The sequence below is a fragment of the Podarcis pityusensis genome (genome assembly GCF_964106645.2).
Source record: "Podarcis pityusensis genome assembly, chromosome: 1".
In the NCBI taxonomy this organism is placed as follows: Eukaryota; Metazoa; Chordata; class Lepidosauria; order Squamata; family Lacertidae; genus Podarcis; species Podarcis pityusensis.
The window spans coordinates 134,211,583-134,226,859 of record NC_138028.1 but is presented as its reverse complement, the minus strand read 5'-3'; the positions used below and the strand labels follow the sequence as shown (position 1 = coordinate 134,226,859).

Here is a 15,277-nt window from a genome sequence, read left to right as displayed (position 1 = left end):
ACGCATTTTTTCCAATAGGCCTCCCTGAAATAGGGGGTAAAGCAGCAACACCATAATATTGTGTTTGCAGATTCATGTCATGCAAAGGTAATAAATAGTGTTCACACTGGGGTGTTCTGTTGCTTTTAAAATCCCATCAGGACTCCCTCTGGGATGGGACTGTAGCACCATGAAAGACAAATGCATGAAGTCAGACATTTGAATCTCTTCCAAAATAATCTTCCAATTTACTACTGTCTGTTTCCAATTTCTCCTATCTGCATATTTCCCTCAGCTACTTGGTACATCATCAACCCCCAGGAGAGAGTGGCAGGAAGATGTGGCTCCTCTCCCCTTCCAGTCTGAAAACTGTGAGTGATTAGGCTACTCTCCTTTGACTATATTTTCACTCTATCTGCATAAGCAAAGTGAAAAGTCAGCCAGTTTATCTTTCTGCCCTTTAAGGGCGAGACTGGGTGACTTCTTCCGGAACAATACAAACGACATTGCACAGCCCAGATCATGAAATACACTCCTTCACCATTCAAGTTTAATGGTAAGGATCTAGGGCTCTGTGGGAGAATGACTGTTTTTTCCCATTCCCCACCAGCCCTTCTACAAAAGGGGTTTATCATTAGCATTTAATAATACCAAACCCGTGTACAGTGTGCTTCAAGTGTTCAACACACCGGACTATAGATCTATGAAAACCACAGACAAAACATTTCTGGCCACTTCAGTGCTGTGACTGAGATGAGCTGTGAATAAGGAAGCAAGAGGCAATTAACTCAGAAGCAGTGCAGCTGCCACAGGAAATTACTTTTGGAAAATTTGCAGCATTTTACCAATGTGGGAAAAACATGGGGCACCCAGGGGTGCAGGTGGGCAGCTGAACACAGTGGTTTGAACTTTGTTAGAATTTTTAAGAAGAGTCACTGTTGCCAAAAAATTGGGGGGGGGGGGGAGTCACAGAAAACCTGTAGAAGAAATGGCTCATGGCATGGATAGACGTATCAACATTTCATTCCTAGCCTACTCAAGACTTTAAATTTTACTTGGCTACAAGTCAGTATAAGCCCATTTTAGAATGAAATCTGAAAGGTAGAATTTTTGAAGTCAGGCCAAGAATTTGTAAATCTGTCGATTTTATGTTTTCCTTTTTTTCTTAGTTCATTGTGAGCAATTCAAAATTTCTCAAGGAAATTGATTAATTTTTGAAAGTTATACTTTTAAAGCTGTCTTGTGTTTTATATTATCAGACAATCCTGTAAAAAGACTAACTTTCAGAGAGAGATTTTGTGGTTTTCTTAGTTGCTCAGAACATTTCTTTGTATGTGGACAGATCAGGGTCCACAACTTCAGAGACCCCCAACAGACAATAATTGAACTCTAGCTATACTTTGGACAGCCGTTCCTAAGCGGGGGATTCCCAGGCTTACTGCAAAAAACTCTCCCTCTCCAAAACACTAAGCCTTTCCCTCTACTTCATACATAAATAAGCACAAGTCTTACTTGCAGTTTCAAGTGAAGTGTTGAATTTTCTCCTCAACACATGTGGCATAGACATTACCTAAAAGGAGTACAAACTTAATTAGAGTGCAAACAAGCCAATGTGTGGACCAGCATTCGTCACGGCTCTTCTACCTCAGCTGAAGCACAGCTTTTCTGCAACTTCATTCACACCTGATGGACTGTCTTGCCCATCCCACCCTAACATTTATATTATGGCGTGTGAGCACAGTTAGAGATGTTAGGAATGTTAAGCAACCTATTCTTCTCTCCTCCCCACCCCCTCACCTCTATGGGATGGTGGGTCCCAACTACGTTCAGCCTAGTCCTGTTTGCAGTTTTATAATGTTGGGTGTCAAGAGACCAACAGAAGTACTGCTAAGACCTTGGGACTCGCATTCCATAGTTAAGGAAAGGGAAGGTTTCTGCTTTGAGGTTCCTGGGGTACAGTTTGAGTGGTAGGAATGTCCAGCTATTCTTTCATGGGGGGGGGTATACACAAACACCCCCGCCCCATGCATAAGCACACCCACCCTTATATATAAGGCACTCCAAGGAGAAAGGGTCCAGTCCTGCACCTTTTTAAGGCTTTTGGCAGTCCTACATATTGTGTAGTTATACTTTTATCTTGGTTCCGTATTTTTATCCTGTTTAATATTTATGTCAAGGTTGATGGGGATGGATGGGGTGCTCCTAATATGGCCCCTTGCATATCAATTCCAGCAAACATCCATTGTGATATTTTAGGCAAAATGGTTTTTTTAAAAAAATAATTCTAAAAAATATTTTAAAAATTAAATCTACACCCTTTTTAAAAAAATTCAAAAATTTGAAAGCGCTTATGATCTGAGGGCTGTCCTGGCTCCTTTTTACTTTTTTAAAAAATCTGGCTGCTTGGGTCACAGCCACCTTTCCCTCCTTACAAGGCCATTGTAAGGGACACTCTCCTGGGGGCAGCCATCTTTTTCGCCACACACAAACCCAGGAATGGTGGCATGCTGAAAAGCATGGCTGGTTCCAGGACTATATAATCAAAGGACGTCAGTGACCAACAGCAAGCAGCTAGACATTGTTTTTAAGAAAGCCAGGGAAGCCCTTGAACCAGCCTACAAAAACACAAACAGAGAGAGGTTCAAAGCCGCATGCCAATGTTCTGTTCCGAGCATAATCCCGTTTTGTCACTTTTCCCGTTTTATTCAGTTTGCATTGTTTAATCCCCGTGGGGGCCCCTAACACAGATTTATTTCTTGGCCAGAAAATTGCTAACGGATTCTGGTCTTGCTTGCCTCTCCGTAAGGCACGTGCACTCACTTTGAAGTCACCGGCTGATGCTGCAACAGGAGTGTCTGGACTCTGATCTTCTAGAGAACTATAAGAGTTCCTGGGAGGCTGAAGGATAAACACCTTGGGGATGGAAGAAATGAAACATATTGCTCTGCTTTGCTGTAGAGCAAAAAACAGACCAGCAAGCACACCTCAACTAGAAACTGGCAGGTTACGTCAAGATGGCTCACCCCTCCCTTTTCTGCTCCCTCAGCCCCCCCCCCCCGGCTGGTGTCCTGTTCAGAGAGTACCTGACTTCTGGCTTGTGCACCTCCACCTGCTATGTGCAAAGCCAAACTAAAATGAGGTATCTATATAATGTCGCAAAAGGAGTGAGACTGTTCCAAGAGTATGCCCTGGTGCCTGGCGCTTGCATGCAGAGTCTGGGGCTATTCTTGTAGCAAAGGGGCTACTGGCCATGGTGGCTCTGCTCTGTCTCCAGCGTCAGAGGCAGCCTGCCTTTGAATTCAGGGCTTGCAAGCAGGGAGAGGGGCTGTTGTGCTGGTGTCCGTCTTGCAGGCTTCCCATGGGTATCTGGCTGGTCACTGTAAGAACATGAGGCTGGACTACATGGGCCTTTGGCTTACGTCCTTTGGTGATTAAACTTAGGCAAATCTTGATTCCTACATAATATTCACAGTGCTGTGGATAAGAGCGGTAACCACCAAACAGTGGTACGTATTAGTATTATTAGTATTGTTATTAATATTTGTTAAAGTTTACTTCATAGCAATTGCTTTTACTTTTGTCCACAAACCTGCTTTCTCTACCCATTCTCTTTTGCTGCCTCTTATGCCTATAGCTTCCTCCCAGAACATCTCTCAGACGTTGCCTTTCTGCCTTCAAAATGCAAAATGCATCTTAACGAAGATATCCTTGACTTAACTCCTTGGTCCTTATCCCCAAGGGAAACAAAGCCTAAGTCCACGTAATGGCATATGCTTCTCCTACTCTGCTCTTGCCTTCCTTCCCAAACCTCTCGAAAGCTGAAGTGTGAACTTCTCAGGGCAGGGACCCATTTTTTGCTTATGTTGCCCTATAAAGAGCCATATAAATGAAATGATTAAGAACTCAGGTGTGAAGCATAATACTGAACGTGCCTGGTCTGAAACCCCACCAAGTGCAATCGGACCTACTGCCAGGAAGTATGCTTAGAATCACAACCCTAGAAAGCAACAAAGTCTTGTCCACAGGCAAAGTGTCTTCTTCACTGAAACCCAATTATGGAAAGCCTTCCATGACTCTAAGCTCAGTCCCTGACCACGTCCACATTTAGCTGTGGGGAAATGCTAGTGTACCATTCCATTATTGCAGCTGAATTTTATTTATTACTGCAATACTAATGGCCTCCAACCGGTTTTAAACTGAACTACATTTACCAAAAGGTCTCCTTCCAGAGTTCATGAAAAAGTATTCCCATTCTTTGCAAAACTCTAGTTTACTCACCTGGGTGCTTGATTTCTTCTTAGACTTTTCCACTGGTTTAACAGTCAGGCCAGCAGCACTGAGAGCAGCTATTCGAGATTCTATATCGGATACCTTGAGAGCAAACAGTCCATGTCATTTCCCAGTGAAGGTAGTTATGGTCCAGGTAAGCAGGACATAAAACACCAGACATTCTCAAAAGTATGCTTCAATCAATGCGTTTTATGGGTTTCACTCTGATTTCACATCAGTAACATGGAAGTCATGTGCAGGCAGTGGTAAGACATGACAGGAAGAGACTACATTTTTATTAGAACCAATTATTACTTTTCCACCACCCCTGTATCCTCATGAATCATCCCGTAAGGGGGTTTCAAGTGCCAAAGGAACTAGTTAAGTCTGATTTGAGCTAGGAACATATGACCACTTGGAGACCCACTACAACAAAAGTAGGCAACATTTTGGGGTATATTGCTTCATATATTGTAACTTCTCACTGAATTGCGGATGTTTTATCAGGTTTTTTTATGTTGTACGCAACTCTGAGCTCCTTCAGGAGGTAGGGTGATCTATATTTACAAATAATAATGATTAATTTTCTGCTTTTGTTTTTGAAAGTTTTTGACTTCCCCAAACCAAAGATTACCTCGCTCTCTGTGTGCTGCACTTGCGCCACTGCAAAGGCCACTTTGTCTTCAAGTTCAGAGAGCTCCGAGTCGGTGGTTGTGCTGTGATAGGCACCATGGCCTCGGTCTCTTGGCCTCTTCTCTAGCCCAGATGCTTTCCCCGCAGAAACAAACACCTGGAGCCAACAATATTAGGTCACCTTCCAGATACAGATTTTTAAAATATTATCTCCCACATTTGGACTAATGTCTACAGTCCCATAAGCCCTATCTAGGCAAGGCTATAACGGAGCTGGAAACAGTGAAGCCCAAATGATCAAGGGGTCAACGTATCTTCCTTGTGACAAAAGGCTTAAGAATTCGGGGCTTTGGGGTTAGAAAAAGAAGATGACTAGGGGAGGGAGAGGATAGAGGTTTTTCAAAGTAGGCAGAATGTGGAAAAAGTGGACGGACAAATTATTTTCTTCCTCTCATATTGGAACTTAAAAAGGTAAGGTAAAGGGACCCCTGACCGTCAAGTCCAGTCGCGAACGACTCTGGGGTTGTGGCGCTCATCTCGCTTTATTGGCCAAGGGAGCTGGTGTACAGCTTCCGGGTCCTGTGGCCAGCATGACTAAGCCGCTTCTGGCGAACCAGAGCAGCGCACGGAAACGCCATTTACCTTCTCGCCGGAGCGATACCTATTTATCTACTTGCACTTTGACATGACTTAGGATCGTCTAATTAATTTGATTAGGAGCAAATTCCGGAGAGACAAAATAAAGAGTCATTTCACGTAAGGCAGTGTTAATCCATGAAATTCATGGTTACAAGACACGGTCACTAGCTCAGACAACTGGAGAAGGGAACTGAATAATAGGGAGGTTTATCAGTGGCTCTGGGCCATGGCGATGACACTGAGCCTCCAAGCGGAGGGGCAGCCAGTGCCCGGGCAGCCACAGAAGGTGGCAACTGTGCCACATCGGCCCCTGTTTGCTTTGCAACTTCTGCTCTGGCATTTCAGACACCTGCTTAGTCACCTGATGGGTCCCTTACCTGGCAGACCAACAATTTACTATATAAGGTTTTCTCTCTTTTTGGTAGCTGCAAAGTTTTTAGCATTGGCAGAGAGGGTGATAAAACAGCGGATGGTTTGAAGGTTTTCTTCTTAGCGAGATGGCAGTGTGACTGGGGGTGTGTGCCTTCATGCCAACTATTTTAAATGCTGTATTTTATTACACCCCATAATATTCTATTTACATGTCCTTATAGCTTTTTATCTATCTATTTATTTATTCCATGGGATTTATTTGTTGCTATCTACTTATTGCTTAAGATTTAAGTTGTATTTCTTTCTTTCCCCCTCAGTTTCAAGTCAATATCCTTACTGCTTGCAGCTCAAATTTATTGCTGGTTCTGGTCTATTGATCATAATAAAAATGAATGAATGGCACAGTCAAAGGTGTACTTTACAACCCACCAAAGCCCTGGATTAGCTGTGCCTGACCAGTGAGCCCTGCTAATGACATGAAGATCCTTTGTTTCTGCTTCTCACAAAGATCCCATGGAAGATAGTTTCATATATAGTTGTACCTTGGTTCTCGAATTTAATCTGTTTCAGGAGTCCATTTGACCCCCAAAATGGTTCAAAAACCAAGACATGGCTTCCAATTGGCTGCAGGAGTTTCCTGCACTCGATCAGAAGCCATGTTGAACGTTCGGATTCTGAAAAACGTTCGCAAACTGGAACACCCACTTCCAGGTTTGTGGTGTGCGGGAGCCAAGGTATGACTGTACATGGTTTCCAATATCTTATGGGCCAGCAAACAGGTGCACTTTGGCCTCTCACTCGCTGGATCATCACCTTGCTGTGGTGGGTGGGCTTGCACATTCCTATAACCCTTGTGAGTGAAGCCATCGGGAATCTCATACTCCCAGCAGGGTCACCCAAGGCGGTAAGGTCAAAGGGGAGGAGCTAGACAAAGAATGATCCAAGAAGTCCTCAATGGCAGAGCAGGCAGATGATAACAAGCAGTATGTTACAATGGCTATGAAGGCAGATGAAGGCTGCAGCAGATAAGAAACTACTGGTCGTCGTGATTTACTCAGGCCATCAGAATAGAGTCTTACTGCGAAGACTGTGCGTTGGTCAGTGTGCACTGATCTACACACACAAAACAAATTAACGCACAGGCGTCTTCTAAAAACCCATCTCAAACCCAACAAAGTCCCATGGTAATCGGCAAATGGTAATGGGGGCAGGACTGTGAAATCTGGAAGCCCCTGGTCATGAACCAGCACATGGGTGGTGGATACAGATTCAGTCGCTCTGACTCAAGGAACAAGGCAGTTGAGCAGCTTGGCAGCTGTATCCAAGACTGAGCAGCCCTTTTTAGGATCCACTCTGCTCACCCTGAAAAGGTGCCCTAAACATAGTCCGCCTCCCTTTTTCCATGACTGGATTACCACACCCAGCGGGGTATCCACCTAGCGGTCATAAAACACAATTAAACTGGGAAACACTGGCCTGCGAGCGCTCCAATTGGAAAACAGTCATGGACTTTGAAGACGCTCAAACTCAGGATGGAAGAGAGGAAGGCACACTTGGCAAACCCTCACCGTGATCAACTCCCGCACGGAAACCTATGTCCCCCTTGTGGAAGGACATGTGGATCCAGAATTGGCCTCCACAGTCACTTACGGACTCACTGTTAAGACCGTGTTCATGGAAGACAATCTTACTTGGCTGTGAGGGATCGCCAAAGAAGCAACAACACTTTGGCCTGGTTGCTTTTAACTCAGTAGGATTTGTGTGTTTGTGGTGGGGAGGATTGTATGTGTGTTTTCTTTTTAACACAACAGCTGGGAGGGAGGCATTTAATACTGTTCTCTGCAGCTTGGTCCCAATGACCCCCTGCCCTTAAGCTTTGACAAGGAAGATGACATTGGTTAAATTGTAGCTACAAGACTGGTGATTTTTGGTATGACCATGGTGTGTGTGTCAAACCCATCTCCCTGAAGCTGTTGTTTTGAAAGAAAAAAACAATCCAGTAGCCAAGCACCCACATAATGTGCACAGCCCTAAATGTAGCCTTTTGCCCTTTGCAAGACTTGGCTGGCTTGTGAATGAGCAGTCAGGGAGCTGGCAAAACTTCTTAGTGTTTATTAGTGATCCTAGAAGATCTCTGACTGGGAAATTCATCTGCAGGAGTGGGGTCTGAGCAGATGACTCTGCAGGTTGTGTATGTGAAAAACAGCAGCCTGGGACTTTGAAAGGGCAGAGACAGAAAGAAAGTGAAAGATTGCTGAGTTTCTTGATGGAGCTGCTGGAAAGTGCAGAAGGGAGAGTGTGGGGAGCTGGGCTGCACAAGGAGTTCCCTGGGGATCTGCTGCCTGCTGAGCAAGCGCCTCCACTTGCCTCCACTTATGCTCAGCTTTCCTATGTGTGAATGAACACAAATGCTAGAGGCACCAGAGGCTTCAGAAGAAGCCCAGCCTCCGAGCCCAAAGCAGGCTGCTTTGGAAGTATGGACCTTCATCAAAGTAACGCAGGAAGAGCTGTTCAACAGCAGACAGTGGGAGCTTGTGGACCCTCCTTTCTTAGAGGCTTTTAAGCAGGGGTTGGATGGTCAGGGATGCTTTGGCTGAGATTCCTGCATTGCAGGGGTTGGGCTAGTTGATCCCAAGGATCCCTTCCAACTCTAAGATTCTATGATTCTATGAAAGCAGCCTTATCTGACGTGACCCTTCAGGCTACCTCTGAAGCTCCAGAACACGATGAGCTTTGAAAGTGTGGCTCTTTTTATGTCCCCGCCAGGCCAACTTATACATTCATGGACCTCTTGCAAGCCCCCTATGGAAGGAAAATGTCACCGTGCAGGGTGAGGGTCGGGGAGAGTGAGGTGGCATATCTTTGTGACTGACGGCCACTGTGTGGTTCTGGGTGGATTTAGCAGGGCTCTCCCTTCGCAAGGACACTGAAGCAACCCATCAGAAGTTGTTTCCAGAGCTCTTCTGCATGTTGAGTCTCTTAGGGGAGCCAAAGGGTCAGCCCAAGCCATTTTGCTCCTAGAGGGCCCAGGGCAGCCCAGGTGGCACGGCTTGTGAGCATGTGCAGCTTTACATTTTGCACTCATCAGCATCATCCTGATTACATTTCTGTAAATCACTTAGAGAACCATAGAATTGTAGGGTCATCTAGTCCAACCCCCTGGAATGCAGGAAACCTGTCCCTGCATGGGCTCAGAACATCAGCCTTCTGGTTAACAGCAGCTGCCTCACTCGCCCATGCAGGGCCACAGAAGTTGACCAGGCTGGGAGCTGAATCTTATTCCGGGACTGGTGATGGGCCAGGCATCTTCCACTGCACCTGGAGGCTAGCTTAGCAGGGGACCCGGCAGGAAGAGTGGCTGGGGGAACTCTGAACGCTCCTCTCCCCTCAGGCACACAAGAGGCCCCTTCACTCTGCCCAATGGTAGGTCTGGTGCTGGTCACACAGAAAATTCCTGGCTGAGGTGAGATTGAAATTGGGGGTGCAAAATATGGCACTACACTAGACAGCCACCTTTTCTGCTTGCATTACTCTATGGATAAGAATTCCCCCCCCCCCCACCTCTTCATATTGCCACCAGTTTCAGCAGATATTAGTAGCCAGCAAACTGGGATGGCTATAACTCCTGGCACCTTCATGTGATCCTTTCCTAGTTTATAATCCCCATTTACATATTTATAAGGTGAAAGACAAAACTCTTGTCCATTATTTGTGCACAGACTAAACAGCCTTATTTCATTTATCCGCCTAAGACACACATCCGACTCATAGGTTTCTTTCAAGTCCTTGATAGGTTAGAGGCAACTCCTCCTACCTCTTTCTCAAGATCCAAGAACAGAGCCCTCTTCCTAATGCCTTTATCCCTCCAATGAGTCATGCAGGGCTCTTTCTTGGGCGTTAATGGCTCTTAAGCGCTTGGGCTGTGATGCCACACAAAGCCTTAGCCAGTGACCTCTGCAACCTCTATGCTCAGCCAAAGAGAGGCATTTTAACCCCTGTGCTGTGCAGTGGAAATGGGGGAATGAGAGGCAAGAGCAGACAGGCAAGGAGCGGGAACATATGTCGATCTTTAATTAAAGGGTCCTCATTGTCCCCGCAGGGCTCTTAGCTGCAAGAGGAACTGTCCACGTAATGCTTTGATTGGGATAATGCTTCACTCAAGGCAGCTGCGACAAAGGCAGCACCTCAGTATGCTAGTGAAGAGCTCCCATTAGAGACACGAGAACCTCTTCATGCTGGGGAGCATCTGTGCCCAATGGGAAGAATTTTTATGAGGGGCAACTTCTCTTTTCTGCTCAGGACAATGCCAGGTGGGCTGAGAGGAAACCAGATCATTATGGAGATGGAGGACTGCTGAGGGCTGGGGAAATAGGATTTATACCATGTGAATTCACACATTTGAAATACATATTCAGCATGTCGCCACAGCATTCAAATCTTGACTTTCTACATGCGCCATCATCACCATCTGCATATTAAATGGACATTTCAGTGATTGCATTGCAAGCTTCATGCTGAACTGATTTTAGAACTGAGGAATATGAGCACCCCACCCCCAGTCAAAAAATATTCAAATTAAGATGATTTCAGATTTAGGAAGCCCAGGGCAAGGTAGTCATCTCTGCTGCCTTGAATTCAGTACTGAAGCCACTATCATATTCATGTTTGGAATGTCACTTCTGAATTTCAAGCAGCATTGTGAAGGATTACTTACTCATTGGAGGTCTCCACTGTGCTGTCCCCACCCCACCCCCAGGTAAAAAGTGGTCTCTCTCATTAAACAATGTTTCTGTAGCCATCTTGAGTTCCACAGGTCATTAGCCCATGAGACTCTGCCTATCTAATAAGGCTCATGTTTCCAGGGCCGGCTGGCCCATGAGGCAGATGGAAGCAGCCACCTTGGGCGGTGGAATCCCTTGGGGGAGCCACTCCACACGTGCCCCCCCCCGCTCCTGCTTCCAGCTTCGGGGAACAGCCACTGCCGGCTGTGTGACCCCAGGAAATGAAGCAGCAATAGTGGCACCTTCTCATGTCACCTCAGGTGGCGAAATAGAACGGGCTGCCCCTACTATACCCCAAAGGTGGATGGCAGAGCTGTCACGGGGTGCTGCTCTCTCAGAAGAAAGGAACAAGGGAGCTGCCCTGTGTCAGCCCATTGCTCTATCTACCTCAACACTGACTGCACCGACCAGCTGCAGCAGGGCTCTTCCCAGTCTTAGCTGAGCTGGAGCAGAGCCAGCCTGCCCACGAGGGGAGGTGAAGCACCTGCCTCAGGCAGTGGAAGCGCAGAAGGCAGCACCCCACCCACTTGTCCTGATGCCAGAAAGCCTTGTGCCAGAATACCTCAGTCCTTGCTGACTTCAGCAACGGGGCATGGGAATGATGGGGCGAGGGGCAACACATTTCCGTTTTGCATCAGGCAGTAAAACGTGATTTTGCCTGACTTGGAGATACCGAAGATGGAACCCGGGACCTTCTGCCTGCAAAGATTGTGCTCTGCCACTGAGAGACAGCTCTTCCGGCAGGGAAGGCACCTGGAGGGGCAGACATGCCCAGGGAGCGGGGCTCTTGCCCAGCCACATGGCTCATGGCGGACAATGCCTCCCCAAGTGAAGCCTGTTTTATCAGTCCCTTTCCTTTCAAGCCCCTTTCCTCCCCAACCTCACCAACTTGGGCAGACACCAACAGGAACACCAGAAAGTAGAGTTGCCACTTTTTAATCCGGCAGATTATAAACAATGCAGCCACCAAGCATATCAGTTCAGCAAAATGACTATATCACAGAGCTCATCAAGTACAGTCAGATGAATAGAGATATATGGCAGTGCTTAAGGATGAAGCTGGATGATGCGTTACTACTGCCCAGGGATCCTTGTCATTGTGCATAATGCAATTTTCACTGTCAGGGTAGCAAAACAATATCGATACCGTACATCGGACATTTCTCCTTAATTGTGTACTTTTGAAATTGACACATCACACAGTTCAGCCACACACAGAACATAGTCCAAATGTATCCATAAGCTTTCTGCTTGTCCTGGAGTGCTCCCAAGAGAAGACTGTAACCATTATGAAGGGGTGACTCTCTCACAGAGAGGGGGGTTGCCAAAGAGAAAGCTGGGCTGGCCGTGCAGATGCACCCGTACATTGCCTAGCACGGCAGGCGTTGGCATTTGCCCTCCTTGCAGTGGGGCTGCAGAGGGTTCAGGGCTGAGTGATGGGGGTGAAGGCCTGCAGGCACCCTGTGTGCAGTGGTAATGATGGGGCTCTGAAAGCAAACCCTTCGTCTACATTTCCCCCATCCTTTAGCATGGAGGCTACTGTGGGAAACGGAATGCTGGACCGGCCAGGCTCTTATTATCTTCACCCTTGGGAGGCAGACTGTCAATAATGTTACACCCAAAACTTACCTTGGGTCAGGGAACAGGGAGTTGCTCCCCAGGCAGAGCATCATTTCCTGACAGGAATCCCAGGAATGGGATTGGGGTTACCAGTCCAAGTATCCATTAACAGAAAACTTGACTCTGTGCAGAGGATTCTGGGACTGGCAGTCCTAGTCCCAAGCCCAGTGGGGAAAATGAGCCCAGTGGGAGTACCCACTCGCTGCCCAGATAAGTGACGGGGCCCTGGGGGAAGGGGGTCCATATGCCTGCAGGATCCAGGTAAGAGGAGGATCCAGATAAGCAGGAGTTTGCTTGCCTCAACCCTGCTCATAAGTATTTGAAGAGGAGTGTTCACTTTTATAAATGAAATGGAAAATCCCATCTCAGAGGCACTCTTAATTGCCTGGCACAAAGGGAAACAGAAGTTAAAACCTCAGTTTCAGATTTAGGAAGATGTGATATGAAGATGAAACTTGAATCAGGGGTTGATTCCTTTTGCCTCTGTTTTCTGTTTGAGATACCTGTTGCTCCACAGGTGTCTTAGAAATCCCTAACACAGTTCATGGCTGCTCTATTCACAAGTGCTCTTCATTCAGCTGGCTGGTGTTCAGACTCTGAGAAGGATTCTGAGAAGGATTCTGTCCACAAATGAGCAATTTGCTGGCTGAACTGAGTAGATGCTAATGTTTTAATTTAGACACATCTCTTCATGTGGTTTGGATGATGGGGATGTAAATGTTGTCAGGGTTGTATGTGCATTATCACATGGCCCTGTACAAAGGATGTGCAACCTCAATTGTGCATGATTACATTGGCCCAAAGCCTCCCTAATTTACGTCTGCACAGGGCTGCCATACATCCAGAACTCCCTGGACATAGCCAGGATTTGGCAGTGTCCAGGCAGAAATAACTGATATGTCCAGGAAGTGTAGATTTAGGTGAGTTTTCTTTAAAATAGCTCAAAAACTTCTTCTTCATTGAGATATTCCAAAAAAAGCTCAATGAGTTTGGTGTCCGGATTTTCACTTTTTGAAATATGGCAATCCTAGGTCTGCATCATCTCTAAAGACTTTCCTTCTTGAGAATGGAGGGGCAGCATGAATGGGGGGCAGGGGAGGGGGCTGGCAAGAGGCTGATCAAACTTGCTAAATCACTAGGGCTGATGCCCAGAATACTAAACATGCTAACTAAAGCTAAATATCTGTGGGATGGTTGAAAAAAGGCCAAATTGGGAGATGAGATTTCCCAAGGAACAACCCTGCTGATGCTTGTACATGGCAATTAGTGGGCACAAACTACATGGACCTGCCCCCATTTCTGAGGTCAACCTCAGGGTTGGGACCAAGGGCAAAAAGAGAAACAGCATCTCAGCAGGCATGTCTGCGCTACATGATGAGTGCTAATTTGATATACAATTGCTGAACAACTAATGTATGCACAGAAAGCAATTAAAATTAGTGTAGGCAACACTGAATATTAGGACTTTTAATTGGTGTCCATTAAAAATGATGAAGGTGGAAAGCAAGAGAACCCCCAAATAGATTACGGTGGGTTTGCCAAAATATGCTATCTTCGTTTTTCTGCTTGTTTGCAGATTTAAAAAATAATCTTATTTTTTTAGATCTGATGCGTTCAACAGTGTATTGATGTGGCGTTTGCCTATGAAGTTTGCATGTATTCATTTGTAGTTTGTCAACAGTGATTCATGAGCACATTTCTTATTTGTACAACTGTTTTTATGTACTTTGCTTGACTAACGTTTCCTAAGCAGCTTTGCAATATTTCCACTTCGTAAGTCTGGATGAATATAAAAAGACTAGAGTGATCCATCTTTAGAGCCATCTCAGTGAAACCCAGCTTTGAATGACAATGCTTCACACGGCATGCGCATTTCGGGATTGTGGCTGCTGCACATTCAAAAAAAGATGCCTTTGATGGTAATGAAGTCTGAAATGAATGCAATGAAACACTGATCCAGATCTTGAAGTCCAGCTTGTTACTGCAGTGTGCAGGGTCTCTGTAGGAGACGAATGGTCATGTATAACAATGGCTATATACATGTGAAACTCAGTGAAATCTTTACCTGATATTACAACGGCCGAGAAATTGTAAAGAGCAGGTTAATTGCTGCCAGCAAAGTCACTGCTTGCGTTTGTCATTCACTATTGCAAAAATGTTGTCTTTTCACTTTCATTTGTGAAAGTGCAACAGAAACAAAACATGCAATGTAAGTAAACTAGTAGAAGTATAAATAAATTAAGAAAGCCTTACAAGCTGATGATTTTTCAGAATTTATTTTGTATGCTACCCTGCTCAGCTCTCTGCAAGAATCTTCAGAGATCTCAATATGACGCTGCTGGGCCCTCTAGCAAGACGAAACTGCCTGGTACAGACTTCAGCATCATCCTGAACACTACCAAGGAAGCAGAGCATGAATGCTGCGCCCACCTTGGCATGTTTAAGAAGGGGCGCTCTAGGAACTACGTCCGCCATCTTCTGGAGGGGATTCCATGATTCCAATTAAAGATGTGCAAATTCGAGGTGGGTTGTACCTTGCGATTTTTTATGTTGAATTAATATTGAATAGAGTCACTGTCAAATTACAGAATATATTGGAATCTGCTGGCAGGTTTGGAATTATGGCTCCTGGGGATTCATCTGGATCAGATTTCCATTCCCCAGAGTCTTTTTTCTGGCCAGATTTGATCTGGGCTTGTTGGCAATACTAGACCTGGGCAGAGGCTATGGAACTGGATGCCCAGGTCAGCTCAACTCCTGCTCCAGGTGTCTTTGAAATGCAGCAATGTGTGCCTGGGAGGGGGGATAATGAGGGATATTTCAGATGTTCAAAACAGTAATTTTAATTTAAGTTCAGGTACGAAGAAAAATTACTTCTGTTCATCTGAGCAATTTCTGAATTGGATGTTTGTGTGTTTGTAGGAGGCACTACCCTATCTAAAATATCTACTAATCACCCCTCTCATTAGCATCTCACCGTTTTC

General features: G+C 45.7%; 1 protein-coding gene across 3 annotated transcripts in view; it reads right to left on the bottom strand.

Moving 5' to 3' along the window:
• Positions 1 to 15,277, bottom strand: part of MLPH (melanophilin) — an 82,431-nt gene that overhangs the window by 8,729 nt on the left and 58,425 nt on the right. For 2 of the 3 annotated variants that reach the window (XM_081016916.1, XM_081016915.1), the window contains exons 12-15: positions 4,883 to 5,038; positions 4,258 to 4,350; positions 2,800 to 2,892; positions 1,492 to 1,549 (exon numbers count right to left, since the gene is read on the bottom strand). In XM_081016916.1, coding sequence (XP_080873042.1) covers positions 1,492 to 1,549; positions 2,800 to 2,892; positions 4,258 to 4,350; positions 4,883 to 5,038 — 400 coding nt within the window. The remainder of the gene's footprint in view (positions 1 to 1,491; positions 1,550 to 2,799; positions 2,893 to 4,257; positions 4,351 to 4,882; positions 5,039 to 15,277) is intronic. The other variant, XM_081016917.1, reaches the window with a different exon arrangement.